The sequence below is a fragment of the Otolemur garnettii genome, unplaced genomic scaffold, assembly GCF_000181295.1.
Source record: "Otolemur garnettii isolate 467f Iridium unplaced genomic scaffold, OtoGar3 scaffold00003, whole genome shotgun sequence".
NCBI lineage: Eukaryota > Metazoa > Chordata > Mammalia > Primates > Galagidae > Otolemur > Otolemur garnettii.
In genome coordinates, this window is record NW_003852398.1 from 4203524 (window position 1) to 4216416 (window position 12893).

Consider the following 12893-nt stretch of genomic DNA (forward strand, 5'->3'; position numbering starts at 1 on the left):
AGGCGCCGAGCCGAGACAAAGTCTTATTTTCTCACCTTTGGTAGAGTGCCGTGGCATCACAGCTCATAGTAACTTCACACTCTTAATTAGGCCTCAGCCTCCCAAGTAACTGGAACTACAGACACCACCCCAATGCCCAGCTAGTTTCTTTTCAGAGATGGAAGGGGGGTCTCACTCTTGCTCAGGTTGGTCTTAAACTCCTGAGCTCAGGCAATCCACCAGCCTCAGCTTCCCAGAATGCTAGGATTACAGGTGTGAGCCACCACATCGGGCTTGTGTTTCTGTTTCTCAAACAAGAACCCACCAACTAGAAACACTGCATCCGCAAAGAGCTCATTGATCTCCTTCCCTGTTTTCAATTAATGGCAGATCAGTTCTTCCTGGATTGGGGAGGTTGCCAAGGGCAGGGATGGAGCCTTACTCATCTCTGTGTCCCCAGAGCCCTATGCAGGGCCTGGTACGGAGCGGACCATAGCAGATGCTTACTGAGTGAATGAACAGATGGAAGGGTGACTGAACAGAGGTATGAATGGGAAAGCAGATGAATCAGCTGCTGATAAGCATGAGGCAACCGGAATCAAATGCTGGGCTGTATAATGCTGGCCAAAAACCACAAAGTATCACCCAGAAAAGCCAGGAATTCTCCTGGGCCTTCTGGGATGCTAAGAGAAGCTAGTAGACCTTCTAGAATCTCAGGTCAGGGGCCATGGAGAAATTCAGATCTGTGGGTTCTAATCCTGGTCTCATAGTTGAGTGAGTCTTCTTCTGAAAGAGGGTTGGGGATGCAGTCAGTATTCATGGCCCTGCCTCTCCCTCCCTGCCTCTTCCTGCACCTAAGTAAGAAAAGGAAGTGGTTCCTGAATTATTTTGAGTCGTTTCCTCTGAAAACCTGGAATAATGCCCTGCAGCCTCAGAGCTAAGTCCATGAAGACCCCCCCCCCCCACACACACACAATGGTTCTCAGATGTTGGGAGCATGAGAATCAGGAGGGATTAAGAGGCAGATACCTGAACCTCATCTGTCAATGGAGCCAGGGTGGGCTCAGAATCTGCATTTAAAGTAGAGGCCTAAAGACCACAGCTGACAGATGGTGTCCCAAATGCCCATCACTCTGGGTTATAAAAACTTAAAGGATTTAAAGAGTGAATGCCTGACCGAAATCACACCTGTAATATTTTTTATTGAAACTTATATAAAACACAGGTGATCACACAAAACAAAAATCACCCATAAATCCAATCCAACGTCCTCAGAAAACTGGTTCAAATTCTCATGTATAAACCTGCCAAACTTATGTTTATGTATATATTTATGTTTTCCTAACAAAGGATCATATTGTACCTTTCTCCAAGAACATCATAAACATCTTTTTGGATCCAAGACATAGAATGTAAGTTCGATAGAGTTTGGTTTTACTCACCTCCTGAGCCCCAGAACCTAGTTCAATGCCTGACATATAGTAGGTACTCAATAAATGCTTGCTTCCTGACTGCCAGTGAGGTCCAACACATCTCAGTCAGCAGCTGCATGCATTCATGATGTAGGCAGTTACCATGCCCTCAACCAATCTCCTGTCCAAGCTGCTGGACACTGACGCAGCTCCTCATTTTCACTCTTATAATCAATGACACAATCAACATTATTTTCCGAGATCTTTGTACACTCTCTTAGTTATTTCCTTAGCTCACTCTCCTATGAGTAGAATGGATGACTCAAAGGCAATGATTATTATTTTTTTGAGACAGAGTCTCACTATGTCACCCTTAGTAGAGTACCGTGGCGTCATAGCTCACAGCATCCTCAAACTGTTAGGATTAAGCAATTCTCTTGCCTCAGCCTCCCTAGCAACTGGGCCTACAGGTGCCCACCACAACGCCCAGGTATTTTTGTTGTTGTTGTTGTAGTTATCATTGCTGTTTAGCAGGCCTGGGCCAGAGTCAAACCTGCCAAGGGGCGCCATAACCACTGTGCTACAATTGCCAAGCTGGCAATGATTATTTTTAAAGCCTTTGACACAATGTGCCAAATGCTCACTGCACTTAGTTATACCTGTGTGGGTTCCTTGTTAGCTGACCATTCCTAGAGACCACTGGCTCCAAACTGGTCCAAGCAGGCCCACATTGTCTTCATGCTCCCTCCCAACATCTTAGAATGGAAAAATTTGAACATAAAAAGCAGGGAATCATATAATGAACTCCTTTCCCAGTTTCAGTGATTATCAACACATAGCCAATTGTGTTTCATCTCTACCCCAGTACTAGGGTAGGGCCCAGAATCTATGTTTTTAAGCTATTAGCCTATAATATATATGATAAGCTAATTTGGATTCCAGTTTGGATTCAGGACCAGTTGTGCAATTCAGTTCCACAATCCAAGACACAATTCCACCTAAGAAAAGTTCACCTTAGAGTCTGCCTTTAGGGATCTCATTCCTGAAGTTAGTTGTTGATGACAGTGAGAATGGCTAACATTTACTGAGCACTCACAGTGTGCCAGGGCGTGTACTAAAGCCTTGACATACATCTCATTAATCCTCATGGCATGGTGGAGAGGATTCTCCCTACTTGATAGGTGCAAAAACTGAGGCTGAAAGGAGTTAAATGACTTCCTCAAGGTCACAGGATTGGGAACCAGTGGAGCAGGACCCTGGACTCCAAGGTCTTTCTGACCACACTGCATCACCATCTGGCTGGGGCTCCCCCCCAGTGGCCTCTGGGGTGTGACTGCTTATCACCTCTTCCCACAGACTATACACCTACTACACGCTGCGCTGGGCCCTGGGGATAGAGTGGTGGGCAGCGTGCTGTGTCCTGGCTGGAACAAAAGCCCAGAGCAACAGAAGAGTGAATGAACAAGACAACTTCTGAGAGTGGTATGTGCCAGGAAGAAAACAGGCTCGTCACTAGGAGTGGGGGTTACTTCACACAGCGTTGTCGGGACGGCCACCTCTATGTGGTGGCGGCATTTGAACTGAGATCTAAATGACAAGAAGCAGCCCCCGTGGCATGACCTGGGCATGGGGGGCTCTGCAATGGCTTTAAAACCCTCAGTAGAGTGCCGTGGTGTCATACCTCACAGCATCCTCAGGCCCAGCAGGGGGGCTGAGCTTGGGAGCTCAGGAAACAAAAGGCAACCCCACCTGGCCGTTTTCTGTTTGGTCTAATATTTTTTTTTTTAGACCGAGTCTGTTGCCCTGGGTAGAGCGCCCTGATATCATAGCTCACAGCAACATCAAACTTGTGAGCTCACGTGATCCTCTTATCTCAGCCTCCCAAGTAGCTGGGACTACAGGCGTCCACCACAATGTCCAGTTTTAGAGATGGGGTCTGGCTCTTGCTCAGGCGGGTCTCGAGCTCCTGAGCTCAGGCAGTCCACTGCCTCAGCCTTACTATTTCCACCCAAGGGAAAGCCTCAGAGAAGGCAGGGTTTTCTGACAACACTCTCTCTCTGCTCTCACACCTGGGCCTCCTTAGCGCCATCCTCTTCCAATACCAGGCACCTGAGGAGTCCATCCTAGCCGAAAGCATATGTTGCTGGCCACCTTGGGACAACACACTCCTTTTACCTAAGATATAGTAGGACAATGATAGTCCTCTACCTCTATTACTACCAGACATGCGCACTCGAACAAGGAGGCACTATTCAGCAACAAGGAAGCACTGTCATCAGCTGCGGGAGGCAGGATGAAGGGGCACAGTTGCTGGAAGGCAACCGGGTAAGGTAGAGCCAACCCCACACACATCGCAGGCAGTGCTGTCACAGTGAAACACAGGGGACAACAGACATTCCGAGTGATAGGACAATGCCTTAAGAAAAGGACACCAGAGCTTCCAGACAGGAAACTGTGCCTCTGTTACAAGTGGAAAGGAATAAACTGTGGCTATGTTATACAGCATTATTATAATGCCAAATGCAAACATCAGAAGGCAAACTGCTATCCATGACTTGGAGAAACAAAATGCCTTTTGCTCACAAAGATTTCACAGGGTTGCACAAACATGAAAAATTTGATTGCTGGGGGACGCGTCATGGAGGATTGTTTTCTTTCACTTGGATCCCTGATGGTGGGACAGCAAATGTGTTTTAGGAAAAATAAGCAAAGCCAGACAGGTGACAAAGGTGGATTCGGATGAGGAAATAAGAAAAGTCCAGGTAGCCTGCCCAACAGGATCAAGCAGTGGTTGCAGAATGAACAGTCTTGGGAGGCCTGTTCTGCCCCCGTGTTCAAGGCCCTGTGTGTGTGGGCGTGTGTACACGTGTGCACATGTGTGGAGATGTGGCATTCTCTGTAATCTGAGCCAAGGTGCCAGGGAGCAGAGGAGGGAGAGAACTGTAGGAGCCACTATCCACGGAAGGGGTTTCAGCAGGAGGGAGTGTCAGGGAGGTGGCCAGGTGGGCCACCGACAGACCTGTTCTCACTGGACCACTCGGAGCCAGCACAGACTCTAGTCCTGCCATCACTCCCACCTCTTAGGTGATTATCTCACCTGGGAACAATGATGTGGCAGTAATGACAACAGTAAGGATAATAGCTGGTACTCACTGAGTGAGTGTCATATGCCAGGGGCGGGCACATGCCTTGCCCAGGGACAAGCTGCTTGTCTTCCTTTCTCAGCTAGCTATGGGAATGGAGAGTGAGCAGTTTCCCTGGTGTGGAGGGAGAGCTTGATGAGCGCCCACACCCCACTCTCTCCTGCCTGCTGCCCTGGGAATCTTTTTATTTGTTTATTTTTTGAGACAGGGTCTCACTATGTTGCCCTTGGTAGAGTACCATGGCTTCATAGCTCACAGCAACCTCAAACTCCTAGGCTCAAGCAATCCTCTGCTCTCAGTCTCCCAAGTAGCTGGGACTATGGGCGCCCGCCACAGCACCTGGCTGTTTTTAGAGATGGGGTCTCGCTCTTGCTCAGGCTGGTCTTGAACTCTTGAGCTCAAGCAGTCCACCCATCTCGGCCTCCCAAAGTGTCCCAGGAATCTTGGAGCAGAAGGCTGTTCCCAGCTGGGATCCAGGATACGTACGGTTGGAGGTGAGTCTGTCTGCTCCACCAAGAGCGTTGAAAGCTCCGTGGACATTCTGCACCTGAGGAAAAGCACAGTGAGAGGATGGTCCTCAGGATACCACCACCTCCAGGTCTGGACCTGGCTGGGGGGATCCACCAGGTACCACCTTTGTCTTGTAGAGAACTTATAGGAAGCAAAAGATAGCACAGGCCTGGCACACAGTGGGCACTAGCTTGTTTCCCACCTAGAGCACTGACCATGTGCTACCCTGTCTTAGCATCTCATTTAATCCCCCTAATGATGTATTGCTGGGTCCATTTTGCAGAAGAGTAAACCAAGGCTTGGAAAGATACCAAAACTTGCCCAGCTAATAGATGGCTAAGTCAAACTCTAATTCATGTCTGTCTGACTCCAAGCCTGAGCTCCTTCCACTAAACCACACAAAAAACTCAAGTAAACATGACTTCTTGGCTCAAGCACACTCCTCCCAATACCCTCAAAGCCCTCTGAAAGGCCCCTGGAGGAGCCCAGGGCAGGGGTGCTCCAGAGATGCTGGCCCCCCACCAAGCCCATCTGCTATGGATAACATACAGCAGTTGTAAAGAGACGCCTCCTCACAGCAGCTAGCTGGGCTGTGTCCCCCCTGGTAGGGGCTGCTGAAGAGAAGGGCTGCGAACCACATCCCACCTTTTTCTCGGAGGGTCATGGGAAGCCAGATCAGCCTCAAAGAGCATCTAAAGCAGGACAAGACATGCCTGGTATATGAACATGGCTAACAGGGGCTACTAAGTTAGACACCCTGGAGGGCTTCCTGGAGGAAGTGACACTGACACCAAGATCTGGAGAAAAGCCAGAAGTTCTTCGGGCAATCAGCATGTGCAAAGGCCTGAGTCAGAGGATCAGGCAGGCCTTACGCAAGAAGGGGAGTGAGGTGTGGGAGTCAGAAATAAATATAGGTAGGAATTAGAAATATAGGTAGAAAGAGCCACACCAGGAGCAGCCAACAGCAGGTAGGTGACCTGATCCCTGACCCTGGTCTCAGGTGGCTGATAGTTCTTGAGCACTTAACTCTCAACAAACCAAGTCTGTACACTTGCTGTCATGGAAATGACCATCTGAAGACTTCAGCTCTAACCTATGAGGGCAGTGGTTACAGAGATCAGAGTATGGGAATGTTCCCTTCCATTGTAATGTGTCACAATTTTATCTCAAATAGAACTTGTATGATGATTTGATTAACATGTGTCTTCCTCTCTAGGCTGGAAGTTCCACGTGGGCAAGGGCCACACCTGTGCTCGCCAAAGTGTGCAAGGCCTGGCACACTGTGGGTATTCAATAAATACTTGAGGAATGGATGCATGGACAATGGATGGATAGATGGATGGATGGATGTGAGAAGGGACACTAAAGAAGGGACTTCTAGGGGGGTAAGAAGAAAACCTGGCCTGCTGCACCTGGAAATCTGGAGGGTCCATAAGAATATGGATATGAAGTAACCTAGGTAACCAATGACCAACAGAAAGAGACAATCAATGACCAACAGAAAAGGGCAGTACTGCCTGGAGCTGCAGAGATGCCAGTGAAAGATGGTAGCCAATTTCAAACGGAGAACATTTATACTGCTGGAGACCTTTGCGTCTTCTCTCTCTCTCTCTCTCCTTCTCTCCTCAATGAGAAGGACTTGCTTTCAACTCTCTTTGGAAGTGCTCTAAACTTTCTCTTTGTTCTTCCTACATAAAATCTCTCTTACCCTGAAACTTGTATAGGGGACTTCTGCTCTCCATCCACACTGCCGGTGCCACTCCAGTTTTATTTTCAGCGCCATACCTTGGTTGAACTTTCTAGCTCAAACCAGGTGAACTGGGTTCGGGGAACCGAGACCCCTGACCCACAATGGGACGGGCCTTTTGTACATTTGTACAAAATTTGATTTCTACTGCAGTGATACCTAAGCTCAGGTCTCTGCTGTTCATCTGCTTTACCACCACCAGACCCCTTCCCCTTTCTCTCTGGCCCGGCCTCTCTTCTTCTCCTCTCTAACCTGCCCCAGGCTGGGCCCTTCCCTTCCCTCCCTACCTGCAGTGTTGCCTCCTGGGTCCATCTTCCCCATAGTAGATGGGTGCTCTATGTCACCACCCTGACCCTGTCAGTCTCCACCTTCCTGAATCTAACATGGGTCTCCCACCCCACATAAAGCCCAGCTCCCTGCTTGAGGTGGCCACTTCTGAGACCTGTCAGCCAACTCTGAGGATATGAGGAGTCCTCGTCCCCTGGGCCTCCGGCATCTCATGCACAGAACATCATGCAGGAGTCACAGACATCTATTTTTCTGAAAGTACTCTCAAGCGCATTTCCTGTGAAAATGACCATTGGGGTGCTCAGGTGGAGGGGTGATGTTTGAGATTCCCCCTCAAACAGGACCCATTTCCCTGCTATGCCCAGTTAAATCCTTCTTATCCTTTAGGGCTTGGCTTAGATGTCACTTTGAAGGTCACCTCCTCTGGGATGGCCTCCCTCATTTCCCAGAATCCTGGGCTTCTCTTAGTCTTTAGCAATCCTAGCTCTATATTATCATGTTCTCTATATTCAATCTCTTCTTGAGGGTGAAAACCCCATATTGTTTATTCATCACTGTAACCCCAGGGCCTGGCACAGAAGAGCAGAGCATTTCCACAGGGCCCGAAGAACACTCGACTGTATGAGAAACAGTAAAAGATGACCTGGGGCCAAACACACCTGGTTTCTTACAAGCTGTGTGACCCTGAACAAGTTACAAAAGCTCTCTGACCCAGTTCTTTCTTTTTCCTTTTTTTTTTTTTGAGACAGGGCCTCAAGCTGTCCCCCTGGGTAGAGTGCCGTGGCATTACAGCTCACAGCAACCTCCAACTCCTGGGCTCAAGCGAGTCTCCTGCCTCCGCCTCCCAAGTAGCTGGGACCACAGGCGCCCGCCACAACGCCCGGCTATTTTTTGGTTGCAGCCGTCATTGTTGTTGGGCGGGTCCGGGCTGGGGATTCGAACCCGCCACCTTAGGTGTACGTGGCTGGCGCCTTAGCCGGTTGAGCTATAGGCGCTGAGCCTCTTTTTCCTTTTTTTATTGAGATAGTTTCAGTGTCACCCTGGGTACAGTGCTATGGCCTCACAGATCACAGCAACCCCTAACTCTTGGGCTTAAGCGATTCTCTTCCCTTAGCCTCCAAAGTAGCTGGGCCTACAGGTGCCCATCACAACGCTGGGCTATTTTTTGGTTGCAGTTGTCATTGTTGCTTAGCAGGCTCGGGCTGGGATCAAACCCGCCAGCCTCGGTGTATGTGGCTGGCGCCGTAACCACTGGCTATGCAGGGCGCCGAGCCTGAGCCAGTTTTTTCATCAGGAAAAATAAATCCTGTCCAACAATCTTGAGGGAGTTTTTGTGAAGATTAAGAAAGGTGCCCAGTATGGTAGCTCACACCTGTAATCCTAGACTCTGGGAGGCCAAGGCAGGTAGATTGCCAGAGCTTAGCAGTTGGAGACCAGCCTGTGAAAGAAGAGCAAGACCCCGACTCTGAAAACAGCTGGATGTTGTGGTGGGTGTCTATAGTCTCAGCTACATGGGAGGCTAAGGCAAGGGGATTGCTTGAGTCCTGAAGTTTGAGGTTGCTGTGAGCTATGATACCACAGCATTCTACCAAGGGTGACAAAGTGAAACTCTTTCTCAAGAAAAAAAATTTATTTTTGGCTGGGCACTGTGGCTCAAGCCTGTAATCCTAGCACTCTGGTTGTTTAAGATTGCTGTGAGCTATGATGACAGCACTGCACTCTAGCCAGGGCAAGACAATGTCAAAAAAACAAACACAAAAAAGCATCTATCACACTGTTCTCTAAGTGAGAAAATGCCTGCAGGCCAAAGATGTCAAAAGTTCCCCATGCATAAGAAGTGTGCTGTGATCCAGACTAGGATCGAATTTTGATTGTGCCACAAATGAGCTGCATGACCTTGGGCATGTGACTCTGTACCTCAGTTTCCCCATGTGTACGCAGGGGTTTGCAGTGCCTACCTTCCTACCTTCCACGACTGCTGTAGAATTTGGTGAGCTACTAGGTATCAAGGCAGTTAGGATGTTGCCCTAGCATAGAGGGCCCCAGTCCCATGGGTGGTAACCACTCCGAGTCTGTCTTCTTCACAGATGTGTGAACCCTCTGCAGGCCAACAACACGCTTTATCCTACCTACACTGAGCATGGGCACAGACAGCAACAATGGTACTGGCTAACTTCACTGACCACTTAAACATTGTTCCAAGAGCTTTATTAATTCACTCTAGCTTCGCAACAATCCTACAAAGCAGGTACTTACTATCCCCAGTTTACAGACTAGATAAAACTGAGGCCTAGAAAGGAAAAGCAAATTTCCCAAGCATAAACAACTTGCCCAAGTGGGAGAGTCAACATTTAAATCCAAAGACAGGCCCAGGAACCCAGGCTCTTAACTCCTAGAACAGTCCCTAGGGTGGAGAGATGGAGAGATGGGAGGGTGAATCCTGTGTGAATCTGCCTGCAGGGAGAGTGTCCACAGTCCCAGGGCAAGCTGTGCTTTACTGAGAAAGTGGGCAGGGACATACGCAAGCTTGTCTGGCCCAGGGCACCCAGGGAGGTCAAGCACCCTCTGTTCCTGAGCTCTGTGTCTATGAGGAACCCCCCAAGGCCTATAAAAGCAATAGAAAGGAGTTGACCAAGTCTCAGGCTAGGCATAGGCACCCACGGAGAAAGACACAAAAGCAAGTGTGATAAGTGGACAAACACAAGCGTGAGAACACCAGTGTGTCAGGGGAGTACACTCCAGTGTGCAAGGGAGGCAGTGGTGGTAGTGAAACTGTACTGTCTGGACTCGAACCCAGGCTCTGCCACAGACTAGCTGTGGGGTAGCCTGCACCTCTTGTGGTTTCTGCAGTTTCCCCCTCTAAAATGGGACCGTAACAGTACCTACCTCTTGGGCTGCTGAGAGACTGAAAGTAGAGTGTGCTTGTAAAGCATGGTGCTTGGCACACAGGAAGCATTCAAACACTACCAGGAATTCTTTTCCTTTTTTTTTTTTTTTTTTTTTTGAGACAGAATCTCCTTTTGTTGCTCTGGGTAGAGTGCCATAGTGTCATCATAGCCCACAGCAACCTCAAACTGTTGGATTCAAGTGATCCTCTTCTCTCAGCCTCCAGAGTAGCTAGGACTTAGAAGTGCCCACCACAGTGCCCGGCTACATTTTCTATTTTTAGTAGAGATGGGGTCTGGCTCTTTCTCAAGCTGGTCTTGAACTCCTGAGCTCAGGTGCTCCTCCTGCCTTGCCTCCTAGAGTGCTAGGATTATAGATGTGAGCCACTGCATCTAGCCGCTATTGAGAATTCTTATTTCTTTTTTTTTCTTTTAAGTCTAGTTTTTTCTTTCCTCAACATTATGTTTTTTTTTAATTTCTTATAGCATAACTATGTACATTAATGCAATCATGGGGTACAGTGTGCTATTTTCATATACATTTTGAAATACTCTCATCAAACTGGTTAACATAACCTTCATGTCATTCTTTTAGTTATTGAGTTAAGACATTCATACTCTGCTTTTAGAAAGATTCACTTGTACCCTTGTAAGATAAACCATAGAGGTGACCCCACTGATCACCCTCCCTCCCCCCTTCCACCCCTCTTGCCTCCCCTCTCCCAACCCCTTCCCATATTCTAAGGCTATAATTAGGTTATAACATTCCTATAAAAGCTATGAATTAGTTTCAAAATAGGGCTATGTACATTGGATACTTTTTCTTCCATTCTTGAGATACTTTGCTGAGAAGAATATTTTCTAATTCCATCCATATAAACACGAAGGAGGTAAAGTCTCCATCTTTCTTTAGGGCTGCATAGTATTCCATAGTGTACATATATCACAATTTCTTGATCCATAAGAATTCTTATTTCTAGTGGTACATACAGATGGGTGGGGTGGGGTGGGCACGTATGTGAGTCTTTATTGGAGAGGTCCCAGCCTGAGTAAGTCTATGCATGTTTCTGGCTGGTATGTGTGTTCAGGGATGAGTCTTGTGTGCACAGACAACCATGTATACGACCAGCACACCTCTGAATGTGCCTGTGATGAACATGAGTGTCTGAGCAAGTGTGTACATGTGTGCATCACGATGGTGTGTGTGCGTTTATAGGCACATGTGGGCTTGTGTGCACATCGTTATGCCCAGAGGGCACCCTCTAAGCAACTTCGAAAAGAACTTGGGAATCTCACTGGCCAAGGCATGGGGCAGGACCCAGGGGTCTCAATCCCAGCAATGTGGCCCGAAACAATTACATCCTGCTTCTGAGCCTTGTTCCCCCTTTGTCAAATAAGAGTGTAACAGAATTGGCTCGGCGCCTGTGGCTCAAGCGGCTAAGGCGCCAGCCACATACACCTAAGGGGGCAGGTTCGAATCCCCAGCCCGGGCCCGCCAAACAACAATGATGGCTGCAACCAAAAAATGGCCGGCGCTGTGGCGGACGCCTATAATCCCAGCTACTTGGGAGGCTGAGGCAGGAGACTCGCTTGAGCCCAGGAGTTGGAGGTTGCTGTGAGCGTGATGCCATGGCACTCTACCCAGGGGGATAGCTTGAGGCTCCGTCTCAAAAAAAAAAAAAAGAGTGTAACAGAATGTATCTTCAGGACTGTAGGTGGTGAGTGTTTGGGCCTTTACTGCAAGTTTAAAGTAGAAAGCCCGCTGGTCCAGCTGCCATGGGTAGGAAATTGTCAGTGGATCCACCAAAAGTGGCCCTTGTGAAAGTAATAAGGTTTCTCAAAATACTCCACTTGCCACATCACCCCTATTTAAGAGAGTAGGCACTGAGCATAAGGCAGAGATGGCTGTGCAGAGGAGCAGGCTGAAGTCAGACTGACCCGCAGGGGGATCCTGGACAAAGGGCTTCTCTGGGCCCAGCCTCCACGTCTATAAAGGAGGGTGCTCCCACCTACCTCATATACCTGCACTTGGTATTAGATCATTAAAGGTGAGTCCTTTCCCATGCCCCTGTCCCCCACCCCCAGGTCTCAGCCTGTTTCCAAGTCCCATACTCTGCCCAAGAAACTGCAGCAGAAGTAATGAGGAGCTGGCTGATGAAGCAGGGCCTCAAATGGAGTGAGCCCTGAGCAAGGCATCTCCCTGTCTCCAGGGAGGACAGAGGGTACCAGGTTACACAGCCCGTGCACCCCCACCACTGGCCAAACCTTCTTGAGTGTCCCCTGCTCACCTGTAGCGTGTCCCCAAATGAGAGCTTATGGATGACATGCGTCATGTCTGGGTTCTGTGGCTGGGCTGTGGCGCTGTGTGTGGACACGTGGAAGTTGCCAGGGACCTGGAGGGAAAATACAAATTTTAGGCGTTTGGTTGACTGTCCCAGGGAGTGAGGTACAGAGCTTCATCCTGTGCGAATCAGACAGTCCTGAGTTTGGATTCTGGCCTGTATCATTTCCAACTGTGTATAGGAGTCACTTCTCCTCTCCAAGCCTTGGGATTCTCACCTGTAGGACTTGGGGTGGGGTGCACTGACAGCAGCTACTCAAGGGGGTGTGGGGACGGCCTGCTGAGAGAACATGTGTGAAGTGCCTACCTAGTGGCTGATGCAAACAGTAGCTCTTCTCCTCCAGCCCCATGGACGCTGGGCTGCTGGCCCCACGGTGGGTTGGAGGATGACCTTTGAGCCTACAGACCAGAGGGCCTTCAAATTCAAACCAAGATCACCCAAGTATGCCCTGTTGCCCCAGATAGGGGGATCCCCACAGGGCCAACTGCAGTAGCCTCACTTCCTCCTGGGGTATCTAAGCCCTTGCAGAGTCTAGCCCATGAGAAATACTGCATGAATATTTACAGAATGAATGATGCCAATGACAA

The 12893-nt window shown here is 48.9% G+C and overlaps 1 protein-coding gene across 2 annotated transcripts in view; it reads right to left on the minus strand.

Moving 5' to 3' along the window:
• The window catches only part of ERGIC1 (endoplasmic reticulum-golgi intermediate compartment 1), a 115693-nt gene that overhangs the window by 21021 nt on the left and 81779 nt on the right, over positions 1-12893 (minus strand). For both annotated transcript variants that reach the window (XM_023515218.1, XM_023515223.1), the window contains exons 6-7: positions 12253-12357; positions 5021-5081 (exon numbers count right to left, since the gene is read on the minus strand). In XM_023515218.1, the coding sequence (XP_023370986.1) occupies positions 5021-5081; positions 12253-12357 (166 nt within the window). The remainder of the gene's footprint in view (positions 1-5020; positions 5082-12252; positions 12358-12893) is intronic.